The following is a 15,702-nucleotide window of genomic DNA, read 5'->3' as shown; positions in this document are numbered from 1 at the left end:
TAGTAATATAAAAACGGATAGTAAGAATTTCTACAAGTATTAAATAGGAAAGGAGTAACTAAAGCTCATGTTCCTTTAGAGTGTTTCTGAGAAATTGGTAACGGAAAAGGTGGAGGCGTTGAACAGGTATTTTGTGTCGGTCTTCACTAGAGAAGACTTGGAAAACTTCCCAAAGATACTTGATCAAGAGCTGAAAGGGAAGGAGGAACTTAAAACAATCACCATCACCAGGGAAAAGGAACTGGGAAAACTATTACACTATTAAAGGCTGACAAGTCCCCAGGACCAGATGGCCTACATCTGAGAGTCTTAAAAGAAGTGGCAGCAGAGACGGTAGAAGCATATATTATTATCTTCCAAATTCTTTAGATTTTGCAAGAGTCCCAGCAGATCACAAAATAGCAAATGTAACACCTTTATTTAAGAAAAGAGGGAGATAGAAAGCAGGAAACTATAGGCCACCGAGCCTCATCAGTCATAGGCCGATTGCTAGAATCCATTATGAAGCGACATGGTTTTGTGGAAGGGAGTGGAGTATAATGTGGAAAAAATGTGAACTTGTTCTCTTGTAGGAAGAATAGAAAAGCAGTATGCTATTTAAGTTGTTAGAGATTGCAGAACTTGATGGTATAGAGGGATCTGGGTGTCCTGGTGCATGAATAACAAAAAGTTAGTGTGCAAGTGCAGCAAGTGATTAGGAAGGCAAATGGAATGTTTCTGTTAATTGCAAGGAGATTGGAATGTAAAAGTAGAAAGTTTCACTGCAGCTGTGCAGGGCCTTGGTGAGTCCCCATTTGATGTACTGTGTACAGTTTTGACTTCCTTATTTGAAAAAGGATATAATTATGTTAGAAGCTCAGAAGATTCACTTGACCCATTCCTGGGATGAAGGGTTTATCCTATGAAGAAAGGTTGAATAGGTTGGGCCTGTATCCAGAAGAATGAGAGATGATCTTATTGAAACATATGATCCTGAGGGGACTTGATATGGTGGATACTGGGAGGATGTTTCCTCTTGTGAGGGAGACTAGAAGTAGGGGGACAGTATTAGAATATGAGCTCTCCCTTTTAAGATGGAAATGAGAGTTTTTCTTTCAGAGGGTTGTTCGAATGTGGACTTCTCTTGCCCAGAAGGCTGGGTCATTAAATTTATTCAAGGCTGAGTTGGATAGATTTTTGACTGGGTAGTTGAGGGGCAGACAGGAAAGTAGAGTTGAGACCACAACCAGATCAACCATGATTTTAAGTGGCAGAGCAAGCCCGAAGGCCTATTCCTGTTCCTAAGTCATATGCTTCATTCATAGAAGTTTTATTTTTGAGCTTCACTGCAAATGATGAACTGTTTGATTTGATGGCAATCTGTATGTAAGATGTAACTGATACAATTGCCATGAACATGATGAATTTTATACTCCCCATACCATAAATAGGGCAAGTCAATTTATAAATCATTGGTTAGACATCAGCTAGGGTCTGGTTTCCAATTCTGGGCACCAAATTTTAGAAGCAATGTCAAGACCTTGGAGAGGATGCAGGGGAATTTACTAGAAATGGTACCAGGGATGAGAGACTTAGTGGAGAGACCAGAGAAGCTGGAATTGTTCTCCTCAGAGCAGAGATGGTTATGGGGAGATTTAGTTGTAGTGTTCAAAATTATAAAAGGGTTTTGATGGAGTCAATGAGGGAAACTGTTTCCACTGGCAAGAGTATAGGTAACTAGAGGGTACATATTTAAAGTAGTGTGCAAAAAAATAGGGGGGAGATAAATTTTTTCAACTAGGCATGCTATGATCTGGAATGCACTCCCTAAAAAGATACCAGAAGAAGATTCAATAACTTTCAAAAGGGAATTAGGCATCCATTTAAAAAATAAATGTAGGGCAGTGGCTCGAGCTAATCGATAACTCTTAACGAAGCAGCAGAGGCATGATGGATCGACTGGCCTTCTCCTGTGCTGTATGATTCTAAGTAATGCAGATGTAAAAATGTGAGGAGCAAAGTGCTTTTTATCAAGATGGGAATCTAAGAGACCTACAGTTTCAAGAAGGTGGGTGGCCTTCATTCCATTGTCATCTTTGAAAGATGACCAACTTCACATTAAAATTAGTTTAAGCAAGAGCATATTCCAATGTAGTATGGCTGTGTTCATTTCTGTCCTGCATCCAGTATAATCAGTCCACCTGCAAAGCCTGGCGCAGTGTTGCATTGAGAATTACCCACAAAAATCATGTAGTCTTCTCCACATCTTTCTAACTTAGCTGGGATTTCCTCAGCCCACATGCTGCTGAAACTCTCAACTGTTGCCTCCAGACTAGATTATTCCAATGCTTTTCAGGCAGGTCTCCCATCCTGCACCTTCTGTCCTCTATCAGCTTGAGCTCATCCAAAACTCTGCTGCTGATATCCTATCCTGGTCCAAGTCCTGTTCACCCTTCTGCTCACTGACTCTCAATCCTTAATGCTTCAAATTTAACATTCTTATCCTTTTGTTTAAATCCTTCTATAGCCTTGACTCTCTCTATCTTACCTCCTCCAGTCCCACAACCCTCCTGAGAGCACTGTCTCTCTCCAACTGTAGCCTGTTGTGCATCCTTCTTCCTTTTGTCCCACCATTGGCAGCCACACCTTAAGCTACCAAAGTTCTTTGATCTGCAAGTTTCCCCCCAAAGCTTTCTACCTTTCTCAAAGGGGACCCTCCTTAAAGCCCTCATTTGACCAAGAGTTTAGTTAACCCTGCTGATATCTGCTTCTTTGGCTCAGTGTCCATTTTTGTCTGATTGTGCTCCTGTGAAGTGTCTTGACATGTTCTTCGATGTTAGGGACAACAGCTTAAATCTATATTGCATCTATATTAATTTCTTTCCAGCTGGCTGAGAATCGAGCACATTGTGTGACATAGGGAGAGGTTGTCACGCTTGTTTTTGCTGTTTGCACGCCTAAATAACTGTGTAAAATACATTCTAATTTGAACAAGAATACTACAGTTGAAGATTAGTTGTATTAACAGCAGTGTGTATAATAAGCAATGCAAGTATAAATATCATTACCTGTGTTGGCATGCCGCAGTATAAAGAAAAACGGTCTGTCAGCCTTAAATTTAAGGGCTCGAGACCTTTTCAGTAAAACCATAGCTAAAACAGAATGGAAGGCAGTTAAGAGATATATGGTGAGAATAGGTTCATTCAAAATACTTCGTAGATTGGTTGTAGGTTAAATGTTTGTGAAATTTATTTTCTAGGTTTAAGAAACATTTAATACTCAAGTTTTATGTTTGCATAAAGTCAAAATACTGCGGATGCTGGAAATCTGAAACAAAAGCAAAAAGTGCTGGAAAAACTCAGTAGATCTGACAGCTTCTGTGGAGAGAAAGACAGCGTTAACCTTTCAAGTCTGTATGACTCTTCAGAATCGTTAAGAGTTATCGCTTAGCTCGAACCACTGCCCTATGTTTATTTTTTAAATGGATGAAACGTTAACTCTGTCTTTCTCTCCACAGATGCTGTCAGACCTGAGTTTTTCCAGCAATTTTTGTTATTGTTTTACGTTTGCATTTGTCTTTTAACTGTTTCTTCTCCCTGTTTCTCAATTTTTTTCTCTCTCTATGCCTGTCACTTTGAATATGATGTTCTGTGGGTTCTACCAACCTTCTGATGTCTCACTGGAGTATTGTTCCCTAAGTACAGGCTTCTTGGTTAAGGGTATTTGGCTGTGAACCTGATCTTCACATTTTCCACACAAGTGAATTCTCCCCACATGAGAATAGAAACCAAAGCAGTCACTCCCCCCACACAGCTTTCTGTTGCACCAGCTGAGCTTTCTTTCATTTAGATGTAAATTGCCCTGTTAGTGCTATGAATACATTGCCTGTGAATGATCTTTCCTTCATCCCTTGTGCTTCCTTCATTTTGTCTTCTATAATTTTCAGCTTTTCTATTTTTTTTATAAGCTAAATTGACACTATACACTAAACTTGGCATATTTGACCAGATAAATTCCCTACATGGCAAAGGTCATTGCATATACATAAGGACAGATGAGGAGAATCCATTATATTTGCTAATTATATTCAATGTTAAATGTGCATTCATTCATTTCCCTTCTACCCAGTAGCTGTGTCAGCTTTACTTTTTGAAGTAGCACTTTAAAAAAAAACTCCCTTGCAGCACATCCCACATTCTCTCTAGTGATGAGACAGGATTATTTTTAGGTCTCTGCCACTAACGGAATTTTAATATTGTTTTGACTGTTCTTCCCTCCCACAGGAGAAAAAGCCAATTTGCACAGAGCAAGATCCTACAAACAGCAATGAGATAAATGACCGGATGATCTATTTCAGTGATGTTATTTAAGGGTCATGACTCCCTGCTGCTGTTCACAATAGCATCAAGGGATCATAATCGTCTATGTTCACCAGAAAGGGCTTTGAAATGGTTTAAGGGAATCTCTGAGTGCAGCACCGCAGCATCAGCCTAGACTGTGTGTTCCAGTGTCTGGAGTGGGACTTGAACCCGTGACTTTGACTCCAAGGCAAGAGCGCTGCCTATGGTTGATAGTGCGGGTTTAAAGGACATTTAACATACTAACTTTCCAGAAAACACATGATGAGGCTTCTCATCATCTCTGAGCAATGCATCTGCCATTCCAATGTAAGGGAGCAAGTTTGTTCTTTTGTACATCTTGTGGAAGGACTTGTTCTCAGTACTCTGGGAATCCTCTTTTGAAACAGTAAATACCTGTAGCAGCTGCAGCTTTGGTGCCATCCTCTGTCACTTCTATTTTTGCTTCATGGATAGCTTCAGAAACAAAGAGTTTCTCCTGCTCTGAAATTATGAAGCAGTACCAGTGATCACTCAAACATTCAAAATCACATTTTGCATTTAAAAATGGAGCTTGGTTTTTTTGTTTCATTGACTAGCCAGAAACACATTTGTTTTCATTCAGCTTGGAAAAGGATACTTAAAATAGCAGCAACTAAATCATTTCTTTGCATATGTTATGATTTGAAGATTTTGCAATGGGGAGACCCAAATTGTTTAAGCGACTATACAAGAATATTAAAAGAAGTCTGTGGTTAAAATGTAGCTTACCAGAAATTCCACTGAAGTCTGCTTTACTGGGACTGAAGAGGTCAGTGATTCCCAAAGTGGTCAGCACCGTCTTGAGGTTAAACTTATTTTGCACTTTAAACCTATGTGTTAAAAGTGGGACAAGATAAGTCAGTTTAATGCTCTCAAAGAGACAGTGAGAGTAATTTTAACCTAAACTCTTTCAATGGAAAGTAAGGCTGGGATATGGTGTAAAATGGGTGGGTGATCTGAATCTGTCAGCTTTCTGTTAGTTAGAAAATGACTGGTTGGAAATTGAGGATCATTAAAATAACATCAGTATTTCAGTGTGTGAAATCACAGAGTGGTCGTATACAGGTTTGATCTCTCATCTCACTGTCTTCCTTCTTTACACTCTGCTGTCCATATGATTCCCTGCAGGAAGAGAGAAAAGTAGATAATCCCCTCGCCACTGATGTTCACCTTCTACTGGTGGACTAAGTCTGGGATTATGCATATTATCCATACCTGCTTTGAGTACTAGAGGTGTATGATCTGGGTGGGGTAAGAACAAATAAAATGATAAAACTGAGAAAGAGTAACATGTTCTTGGATCCTCAAACAAAATGTTGCCAGAGTTGTTCCAGTACTCTAATTCAGCATGGTTAAAACATGTGTATGTACCATGATTCCTGCACTGTAAAGAGTGTGTTTTTAAGAGATCGAGGCTTTATGGGCTGGGGAAAAATATTCAATGACTAATGGCCTTAATGTCTTTGTTCACATTTCTTTGGAGGGCTGAAGAGCAGATTGACTGTCCCATTGGTGAATGAGAAGGTGGATGGATAGACCAAAAAGAAATTAAAATGAAATTTCAGGATTTGGTGTTGCTATAAGTTGTAGTATTATCCTTTCACCTCGCAGATCTGAATTCCAATCTAGCTCATGCTGACTGGACAAAATTCATCCTTGCCCCTGCTGGTTCTTGGACCTTAAGTAATCCAATGTGTGAAACATCATGTAATCTGTTGGCAGTTGGCAATCTCATTCAGTGGTACAATGATGGCTTGGGCAGGGAATGGAAATATCACACTGGTCTGGGGTAGGGTGGAGGCAGCTCTGCTCTCCATCTTGCTGTTTTACATCTGATCTGGGAGTCATATCACTGGCATTGCCTGTAAAATAGCGGAAAAATAATCCATCCCAAAGTACACTACTCAAAGTAATGACTAACACAGACTAAACAAAAAAAAATGAGTGCGATGAAATCTTAGTTATAAGAAAAGATTTCAATTACATATCTACCGTGGAAGAAAAAAATGAATATACTATTGCTTTTCCCAAAAACTAAATAAAACAGTTGCAGTAGACACAGAACTTGTTGGTGTATTGGGCTAATTTTTACAATATTGTCTGAGGAAAATGTTAATCTCAACAAAAATGATCACAAATTAACCAGTGTAATTCCTAAAGCAGGAAAGACTGCTGAAGAATATTTCAGCCCAGTCAACATCATCTGAAGCACAGGAGTTGTTAATTAATCGATAACTTTGAATGAATTGAATAGTCAGGAAGCCTAAATATCCAAAAATAAATCAATATTTAAGATGTATTCATTCATAAGTGGATCTCTCAGGCACTGAAATGACTATCACAATTTGGAAGCTCATCAGAAGCTTAATTCACCGGTCACTACATTTTAAAATTAGACTAAAATTGAAGTCCCTATCACTATGCATGAATGGTCTATCATTTTCAATTCAGTATGTGTGGGAGATGGTTTGAAAAGTATTGTCATGCTTCGCAGTTCAGTCACTGCAAGAGTTTAGATTTATTTTGATGGGAAATAGATTTTGAGTTGATAAGTTTATTAATCTATTACTGACACTAATTGCAATTACAGGGTGCAACGCATCAAGGTTACTGAGGATGCCATTGAGAGATATAATACGGAGAAGACTTACTTAGGTAAGAAAACTTCCATTTTCATTCTTCTCATGCTATTGGTCCATGTCGAAAGTGTGTGAGCTGTGATGTGAGGCTCTACAGAGGAGATGGGTTTTTTCTTTTCACTGGGAATGATGATGAGCATGCTTACTGCATGTTCTAGATAGCCGAGTTCAACCACTATAAACCTCTGGTTGCTTCCAGTCTTTATCTGGCCTGTAATTAGGGGGAGGGTAAGATATTAGTATTAAAAGCAGCCTTGACCAAAAAATAAATCAAGTAGGCCAGTTTGTACTGAAGCTATGTGCATTTGTTTTTAGATCCAGGGAGGTGAGAAAGAAATGTCAAGGGGAGTCAGACTTAGATACAAATATTTTATTCTCAATATACTTGCCAAGAAGCTATGACAGTCCTTTTGGAAACCTTCTGCTTAAATGAGAAGGTGCTGGCTACAACTTGACATGTATGTGTTATTGGAATAATCCCTGCAGGAAGCAGGTTTGTTTAGCAAGCTGCAACTTGCTGACTTGAAAAACAAAGGAAGAATATTTTCTCTGCTGTAATGTTGTATAAAACACTGAAACATTTGGGACAAAATAAGGGACAGTGGAGTCTTCTCAGATAATTAGGCAGAAACTGGACTACTGAGTAAGCTGACCTAGAACATTTCTTGCAGAATAGTGAAATGAAATGAGGAAATCGTTCGTGAAGAAATGTAAAACTACACAACACAGCACTTGAAGGAGTTATACAATTAGTCAGAGCTTAATAAAGAAGCTGATGGAATTAGAAAATAAGAGATAGCGACAGGGTTTTAAAAAGTTAGGAAAGTGGAAATTGGACTCTGTTCCACAATTGCCCAAAGGATCCAAAGGAAGTTTGAAAGACAAGGTTGGTTGAACCAAACGTTTTCTGGCCAGAGCATGGCTATTTTGCTAAGTTCTGAGGAAATTCAGTCGTAGTGTCCCAGATTTTATTTTCTTTGGCAAATATTACCTAAGATTGAATTAAGTTTTAGAAATGGCTTTTTGGAATATATTTTTAATTGCAAAATTCATTTAACTTTGTATCTGGGAGTCGGAGAAGCAACACCAGTCAGCTGCTTGGATTGGCCCACACTGAGTTTGAAGGAAGAGTGAAAAAAAACCTGACATCATGGCAAAGCCATAGGCTTATTGGTCATTGAGTATCTACTGTAAAAGTGTGTGTGCTAAAAGTTAGATTAATTCCCTACTTTTATGAAAGGTGTGTAATTAGCAGGATTATAGAAAAACGTAAAAGTTTTACATAACCCTTAAGTACCTACCTTATAGGCACAGGAAAAGGAGCTGATTGGTGAGTAAAGGTGAGAAATTCTACTTTCTAGTCTCCAGTTTATAGTAAATAGTCTGAAAGTAAGCTGAAGGTAGGGCAGGACAGCTTGGCCATGTGGAATGTACATCCTGTGGCATGTGGGAGTTGTGGACACTTCACATGGCATCGACGAACATGTGCAAGAAGTGTCACCAGCTATAGAAACTTGAGCTCCGGGTTCCTGAACTTGAGTGACGGCTGGAGTCACTGTGGTGCATCTGTGAAGCTGAGAGCCATGTGTACAGTACGTTTAAGGAGCTGGTCGCACTGCAGGTTAGGAGCACAGAAGAAGAATGGGTGACTGCCAGACAGTACTGTAAGAGTCCTCTGAGTCTATGTCACTTACAAACTGGTTTTCCATTGTGGATACTATTGAGGGCAATGGTTCCTCAGAGAAGTGTAGCAAGAGCCAAGTTCATGGCACAAAGGGTGGATCAGCTGCACAGAAGGCGAGGAAGAAGAGTGGAAGGGCAATAGTGATACAAGATACAATAGTTAGGGGGACAGAGGTGTTTCTACGGCCATAGACATAACTATGGGAGGCTATGTTGCCTCCCTGGTGCCAGGGTCAAGGATGTCATGAGGGGCTGCAGGGTGGGAGAGGGTGAACAGCCAGAGTTCGTGGTCCACATTCGTATCAATGACATAGGTAAAAAGAGGGAGGAGGCCCTGAAAGCAGATTTTAGGGAGCTAGGAAAGAGATTGAAAAGCAGGACTAGAAAGGCAGTAATCTCAGGATTACTCCCAGTACCATGTGCTTGTGAGTATAGAAAAACAAGCTGATAAAGGGGAGTAGAAAAGTAGTAAACATAAGTGGAAGGCAGCATAAACAAATGCCAACATCAAATCGAGTCAAAAAATTGAGTAATGTTAAAAAGGCAGAACTAAAAGTACATGCTCATGCATGTAACATTTACAACAAGGTAAGTAAATTGATGGCACGAATAGTAGTAAACAGGTATGATCTAATTGCCATTACGGAGACATGGCTGCAAGGTGACCAAGACTGAGAACTGAGTATTCAAGGATATTTGACATTTAGAAAGGACAAGCAAAAAAAAAAAGAAGAGGTCATGGGGTAGTGCTGATTTATAAGGGATGTTCAGTTCCTAAGAAGAGCCACATTGGACTCGAAATATTAACTCTGTTCCTCTCTCCACAGATGCTGCCAGACCTGCTCGGTTTTTCTCGGTTTTTATTTCAGGTCTCCAGTATCCGCAGTATTTGCTTTTATTTCAGTAAGCCTGAGGATTGGAAGCATTTTAGAATTTATCAAAGGAAGACAAAGAAAGGGAGGATAGAATGTGAACGTAAACTAGCAAGAAACGCACAAATGTACTGTAAAAGCTTCTATAGGTAGGCAAAAAGGAAAAGATTAGCAAAGACAAATGTGGGTCCATTACAGGCAGAGACAGGAGAATTTATAATGGAGCATAGGAAAAAGGCAGAGAAGCTAAATAATTACTTTGTGTCTGTTTTCATAGGGGAAGATGCAAGAAATCTCTCCCAGAAATAATGAGATCCAAGGGGCTAGTGAGAATGAGGAATTGAAAGAAATTAGTATTATTAGTAGCATTGGAGAAATTAATGGGACTGAAAGTTGATAAATCCCCTGGACCTAATGAGCTACATCCAAGAATGTTGAAAGAGGTGGCTATAGAGATTATAGATGCATCGGTGGCCATCTTTCAAAATTCTATAGGTTCTGGGACGGTGCCTGCAGATCAGAAGGTTGCAAGTGTAACCCCACTATTTAAGAAAGGAGGGAGAGAGAAAATGGGGAACGACAAGTAGCTTCAATATTGGAGGCAGTGAGGATTAAAACCAACACGAACCTTACAGATTGAAAACCCAGTCAGACAGTGAATGGAGTTGATTCTACTGTGGTAGAGTGGAAACAAAAATCAAGTGGGGCATATAACAGATGGCCAATCAGCAAAGAAGAATTTACCTTCCAGTCTTTAAATAGGAGGCGCTGGAGATAAAATAGGAGATATCGGAAGTTGGGTGAGGCTGGAGCCAGAGTTACGGACCAGCCAATGACTTTTCCTAGCTACTGACCTTCGGGACTGTTCTCATGTTAGTTTTAAAATTCACAGGTGACCTCCGGAAGTTCATATCAATGTGTACATCGTGAGTGATTTCACTTCCTTAGCAACGTTTTGTATTGTTGTCAGGAAAGCGACTGGATTTGGACAGTTTGAGTTGACCCAAGAGCTCTTTGAGTTAAGGACAGGTATTTTACCCTGATGTCAATAGTATGGAAAATAATAGAACCTATTAAAAAAGGGTGTAATAACTGGACACTTAGAAAATAATGATCTGATTGGGCAGAGTGGACATGGTTTTATGAAGGGGAAATTATGTTTGACAAACTTGTTGGTTTTTTTTGAAGATTTTACTGGTGGATCTGTGTTTGGATTTTCAGAAGGCTTTCAATAAGGTCCCACATAGGAGGCATAGTTTTACTGATGTTTGAGGACTCAAATGATTAATGCGTAGGAAAACACTGTAATAGTAGCTTTAGAAATGATATGGCCAATGCATTTTCTTAGAGAAAAGCAAAATACTGCAGATGCTGGAAATCTGAAACAAAAACAGAAAATACTGGAAAAACTCAGCAGATCTGACAGCATCTGTGGAGAAATAGTTGACATTTTGAGTCCATATGACCCTCCTTCAGAGCTAAAGAGTTCTGATATGTTGGCCTTTATCGCAAGAGGATTTGAGTACAGGAGTAAGCATATCTTGCTTCAATTGTATAGAACCTTGGTTAGACCTAACCTGGAGTATTGTGTACAGTTTTGGACCCCTTACCTAAGGAAAGATGATCTGGCTGTAGAGGGAGTGCAGAGGAGGTTCACCAGACTTAATCCTGAGATGGTAGGACTGCCCTAGGAGAGGAGATTGAGGAGACTGGGCCTGTATTCTCTAGCATTTAGAAAAATGAAAGGTGATCTCATTGAAACTTCAAAACTCTTAAGGGGCTAGACAGGTAGATGCAGAAAGGATGTTTCCCTTGGCTCTTGGGGTGGGGTCGGTGGAGGGCTGGGGGTTTGTGTGTGTGTGTGTGTGTGGGGGGTGGTCTAGAACCAGGGCACATGGTCTCAGAATAAGGGGCAGGCCATTTAGGACTGAGATGAGGAGGACATTTAGGACTGAATTGAGGGGGAATGTCTTCACAGAGGACAGTGAATCTTTGGAATTCTCTACCCCAGAAGGCTGTAGAAGTTCAGTCATTGAGTATCTTCAAGTTAGAGAACGATAGATTTCTAGATTCTAATGACATCAAGGGATATGGGGATAGCACGGGGAAATGGTGTTGAAATAGATGATCAACCATGATCAAGTTGATTGGCGGAGTAGGCTCGAGGGGCTGAATGGGCTACTACTGCTCCTGTGTTCCTTTGTTCATATATGAACTCTCAAATTTGCAGGTCCCGTATTGGGACCTTGACCAACAGGTAGCCCGCAGATGCAGATTTTTGTTGGGTGAGGGTCTCAAGGGATATGGAGCAAAGACAGCTAACTGGTGTCAAGGTACAGGTAACCCATAATCCAACTGACTACACAGTCTCCAAGGGCTGAATGCTGACTTTTGCTCTTCTACAGAAAGCCTTACTCTGCTTTTTCCTTTCAGTTATAGCATTCACACATTTTCCTAGTTGTTCTTCTCTCTGCTTTATTTCAGTTCCTACATGCCATATACTGTCTTCTGGCCAAGAGGGAAGGAAGCTGATGCACTGTTGGCTCTTTGCAAACACTTCCATCACTCCCACTGCAATGCTCAACAGAAGTCTCTGGTTTCTTCTGAACTTCTGTCCCTGATAGCACAACAAGGTCAAGAGCTCCAACTGGGTGACAAAACCTGTGGCCTGACTTGTGTTATGTTGTTTTTAAATCCAAGGTACTACGAACATGCTAAACTTTCCTTTACATTTTTAAATAGACAAATGTAATTCTGTCCATTAAAGGTCAAAATTGACACTTTGCATTGAATGTGCAATTTTAAAAATTCATTCTCAGTAATTTGGGTGTTACTGGCAATGTTGACTTTGGTACTCACTGCCCTGATAGACTCAACTCAGTGGCTTGCTAGGCTAGTTCAGAGGGAAATTAAGGATCAACCATGCAGGTGGAGAACTGAAGGCACATGTAGGCAATGCCTTGAAAGGACAGCAGGCTTCCTTCCTAAAGAATCTTACTCAACCAGCTGGATTTTTACAAATATCTTCTTCATAGTCACTTTTACAGATGCCAGCTTTTACTTTCAAGTCGAAATTCCCAAACTGCCAAGGTGGGATTTGAACCCGTGTTCTCTGGATTACTAAATCAGTAAGACAGCCACTCCGCTACCAGTAATGGTATGGTACTCACCATAGTTTACTGCTGATGTTTGATACATCATGGGCACTTTAATGACAGAACCATCTGCTTTGGTAAATGAGAGGTGTTGGGTCTCTGAGAGTGAAAAGGGATTCTGCCATGTGCTTTTAAAATACATTGTGCTGATAACAGCAATTTGTGTAAGCGATGGACTTGCTATTGGCTGTGACATAAAATCTTTAATTTCACCTGTAAGGATAGTAAGTGACAGTGTTATAGTATGACAGATTATTTAAGCAAGCATTTTCAAGATTACAGTGTAATGAATATTGAAGAGCACATTGAAAACATACATCTCCGGAGGGCAGCAATATGACTGTTACCATAATAGCACAAGAATTTTGCACCGTCATAACTGTGATTTGAAAATATCTGCAAACATGTAGGGTACTTACAAGCTATGACTACCTTATCCAGTTCATCATGTGTTAATGGAATTACTATATTGTTTTAAGCAGGTCCACCCTACTGGTTCACTTTTTTAATGATTAAACAAACAAGCTCTTCTAGGCTGATGTGGGGTTCATTGCAAGCTCCTCCCCTATCCCTTAGACTAGAAGTCACGCAGTTGCTCGGGAGACTGGATTCGCAATGACTCCTGTTTCTTCTTCACACCCTTTCCGAGTTCTCAAACTTTTCAATTCAGGAACCTTCTGTGAGACGGAGCTGCAAAACCCACTAAATTGAATATTCAGTAAATAGACAAAATCGGTTTGCCGTTCTATTTGGAAGCAGACTATTGAAGTGGAGAGGCCCCTTATATTAATGCTTCATTGTACTCTTTAATGCAGTCACATCCCTATTGGTTTAGTGCACTGTGTATTTACATTTTGTATATGGGAATCATTTTTGTAAAAAAAAAAGGCATAATCCCCTGCGGGAGAACATACTGAGAGTAATTTGTAGATCTTAACATTTTAATTTTTGTGCTGTTAGTCAAGTTTGAATGTGTTCATACATGTCCATAAGGAATTTGATACATGATGCTTGACTACGTGCATCTCGTGACCTAGTCAATGAAAAGAAAAGGAAGACTTGTATTTATATAGCACCTTTCATGACCTCAGGACATCCCAAAGTGCTTTACAGCCAATGAAATGCATTTGAAATGTAGTCATTGTTGTAATGTCAGGAATAAGACTTGGAATTTCTGCACAGCAAGATCCCAAAACAGCAATGAGGTGAATGGTCAGAAAATTTGTTTGTGATGTTGACTCAGTGAGAAATATTGGCAGGACACCAGATCATCATGACTTGCTGCAAAAAAAAATTCTCATTCCCCCCCTCCCACCACTGGTTCATTAACCAGTTGTCTTTTATTTGTGTCCCCTGATCATTTACCGTTTGTTATTTTGCCTTTGTGGGCCATCAAGAGTTTGAATTCAATTTTTTTGTTATGAATCCCTCTAATTTCTCTCCAAGCCAAGCAGTGGCTGTAATTGAAGGTGACTGAGGGACCTGTCCCCAAGTCTCTCTTCATTATCTCTTAGTACCTGGGCCAGTGTTCTTTTCTCCTGGCCAGCACTTGGACCTGTGTTCATCAGCTCCACATAGCCATGTGGTGGACATCAGGAGCCCTTCAGATTTGGGGATTGAACGTGCATTCTGTCTTTATGTGATGACCCAACATGCTGTAGGTCCACACTGCATGAAAATAGGATGCAATGTTTAACAAAGACTATAGGAGCAAAGTAAAAATTTATACTGGAAATGTCTGCAAGATTACAATGGCATTTAATACAGTGAGCCTTTTTTCATATTCCCATGGCAAGGCTGCCATTTACTGCCCATCCATATTTGCCTTGAGCAGGTTGTAGTGGGCCACCTCTAGAACCCCTGTACCCTTTGTTTGTAGCAGTTTGATACAAATGATGTGATTTGTTAGACCATTCCAGAGGACAGTTATTGGTGGTTGATGTTGGTAAGGATTGGAGTGACATAGCTCTGACTGCCTGAGGAAAGCAGGTTTGTGTCCCTCAAAGGTATTAGTGAGCCAGTTTGGTTTTCACAACAATCCAATAGCTTCATGGCCATTGTTATTGATGCAGGCTTTTTAAAGCCAGATATTTAAGCAATTTAAATTTTCAAACTGCACCAGAGTTTTCAATCAATCGATTCAAACCTTATTGTCAATTTGGAAATTCCTAAATCCCATTCTGCCACACTGCAGTGCCATTTAAGGTCTTATGTACGAAAATATAACGGGCAATTTGAAAAACCTATCATTCATGAGTCTTGAAGGTGAAATTGAGCAACCAGAAACCCACAGTCAACGAACATTCTCAATGTTTCAGGTGCTTCTCATTTCTTCGGGAGATCTCTTGCCTTTTCCTCAGTTGATGGACTGTCACAGTGCTCTGGTAGGCTAAAGTTTTGGGCAGCTCCAGGCAGACGGTGTCGCACATTGAGTATAGCCTCTCCTCTAGCTTGTGCTTAATATCCCAGCCTTGCCCCCGTTGCCACTCTGCCAGCCACCACCACCATCAAGCCAGAGTCAGCCACCAGCTCTGCCTCCAGCTGGGCCTGTTTCTTGGCGCTCGGGCCTTCTTCTTGCTCTGGGTGGTTCAGCTCCTGGGCTGCCAGTGGGTAGAAACCTAAAGAGACTCTGAGCGGCTGTCAACAGCATTGGGACTGAGGAAGGTGAGCAGCTGCTGCTGCCATCATCACTGCAGTCCGCTCAGTGCCGGTTGCCTGCATTTTCAGGCTGCAGTCAGCTGTAGCGCTCTCACCTCTGAGCCACAAGGTTGAGTGTTCAAGTCCTGCATACAATCTAGGTTGACCCTCCTGTCCAGTGCCAAGGGAGTACTGCATTGTCAGAGATGCTGCCTTTCAGATAAGATTTTAAACTTAAGATCTCACCTACCCTATTAGGCATAAAAGATCCCATGATGTAATTCTGCAGAAGAGCAGGAGAGTTCTCCCTGGTGTCCTGGCCAATATTCCTCCTTCCAACTGAAAACTTGAAAAAAAC

At 40.5% G+C, this 15,702-nt stretch overlaps 1 protein-coding gene across 1 annotated transcript in view; it reads right to left on the bottom strand.

The window, feature by feature from the left end:
• The window catches only part of serpine3 (serpin peptidase inhibitor, clade E (nexin, plasminogen activator inhibitor type 1), member 3), a 37,890-nt gene that overhangs the window by 1,344 nt on the left and 20,844 nt on the right, over positions 1–15,702 (bottom strand). Inside the window, exons 4-8 of the mRNA XM_041210929.1 lie at positions 12,723–12,920; positions 7,010–7,208; positions 5,088–5,188; positions 4,734–4,820; positions 3,048–3,131 (exon numbers count right to left, since the gene is read on the bottom strand). Of these exons, the coding sequence (XP_041066863.1) occupies positions 3,048–3,131; positions 4,734–4,820; positions 5,088–5,188; positions 7,010–7,208; positions 12,723–12,920 (669 nt within the window). The remainder of the gene's footprint in view (positions 1–3,047; positions 3,132–4,733; positions 4,821–5,087; positions 5,189–7,009; positions 7,209–12,722; positions 12,921–15,702) is intronic.

The sequence above is a fragment of the Carcharodon carcharias genome, chromosome 18 (assembly GCF_017639515.1).
Source record: "Carcharodon carcharias isolate sCarCar2 chromosome 18, sCarCar2.pri, whole genome shotgun sequence".
NCBI lineage: Eukaryota > Metazoa > Chordata > Chondrichthyes > Lamniformes > Lamnidae > Carcharodon > Carcharodon carcharias.
This window is presented reverse-complemented; position numbering and strand designations above follow the sequence as displayed.